Raw genomic sequence first — 1,201 nt, forward strand, 5'->3', positions numbered from 1 at the left:
ATAACTATTATGACACATGCACATGCATTCACCGCTTGTGCTTTGGATCCCCAACCAATACCTTTAGAAGTTACATAATAAATAATAATAAATTGTAATAAACACTAACCTTACAATGAAGCATTTTGGTGGCACCATCATGCTTGGGAATGTTTTTTTTTAAATCAGCAGGGACTAGAAAACTGATCAGAGTTTTTCTTTGAAGGTGGCTGGATCAAAATACAGAGAATTTCAGAGTATTCTGGGAATGGGACAGGATGACCCTCCAGTAGGACAATGACTCTGAACAATTTGCTGAACTCCACTGGTTTACAGAGCACCGGCTGTCCTGGAATGGTCCARTCAAAATCTGAACCTCAGTCCAAATAAGAATCATGTTAGATTTTATGACTGAATTCAAGCAGAAGTCATCCAAACCTGAAGCAGCTGGAGCAGTTTGGACTTAAAGAGTGGACAGAACCTCCAACCTTTAGGTTAGACAGACCTGAAGGTACTACTGAAAAGCTGGTTCTATGAAAAGTTTACTTTCAAACAGGAAAAAGATGGAATACCAAACTTTTGCAATCTCCTGTATTCTAAGCAAATAAAGAAATATTCCAAACACACTTGTGTTACAGTCAATTATTAGTTCCTAGCAGTCCACATTCCCTTCCTGGATGAAGAATCAAAGTTTCTCCTTTGACGGGATCCAGATGWACGGTCCTGAATTTTCCTCGATGACTTGCTTGCATTGATTATAGACATCTTCTGAGGTGTCTCCCTGAACCAGGGCTGAAAAGCAAACAGAACATGAGGAAAATGTCTTTRTTTTTCTGAGGTAGGACTTACGTAATCTAAACAAAGAATAAACAAATACCTTTTGTGTCAAAAGTTCCTGAACCAGGAGTCCTACAGTTTGTCTATGYAAATGTTTGTCATTGTGGAACTTTTGATGGTTTGACTGATGTCTGTCTTCACTTCAAAACTTCATGTAGAGTCCAAGATTTCAACATTCGGTCAGAAAGTCAATAAACATGCTGTAATCCATGCTTTTTAACTTCATCTTTTTTATCCAGTTCCACTTTACTCAAAAAGCCAACCATAGAGTTGGTGTAAGAAGGGGAATTCTATCTATCTATCTATCTATCTATCTATCTATCTATCTATCTATCTATCTATCTATCTATCTATCTATCTATCTATCTATCTATCTATCTATCTA

General features: G+C 37.1%; 1 protein-coding gene across 1 annotated transcript in view; it reads right to left on the reverse strand.

Annotated features, from left to right (window-relative positions):
- Positions 1 to 23: 23 nt before the first annotated feature.
- The window catches only part of LOC106531376 (disks large homolog 2), a gene marked incomplete at its 5' end in the record, with an annotated part of 43,483 nt that continues 42,305 nt past the window's right edge, over positions 24 to 1,201 (reverse strand). The window contains 1 exon segment of the mRNA XM_014027226.1: positions 24 to 771. Coding sequence (XP_013882680.1) covers positions 665 to 771 — 107 coding nt within the window.

Source organism: Austrofundulus limnaeus, unplaced genomic scaffold (genome assembly GCF_001266775.1).
Source record: "Austrofundulus limnaeus strain Quisiro unplaced genomic scaffold, Austrofundulus_limnaeus-1.0 Scaffold624, whole genome shotgun sequence".
Taxonomy (NCBI): domain Eukaryota; kingdom Metazoa; phylum Chordata; class Actinopteri; order Cyprinodontiformes; family Rivulidae; genus Austrofundulus; species Austrofundulus limnaeus.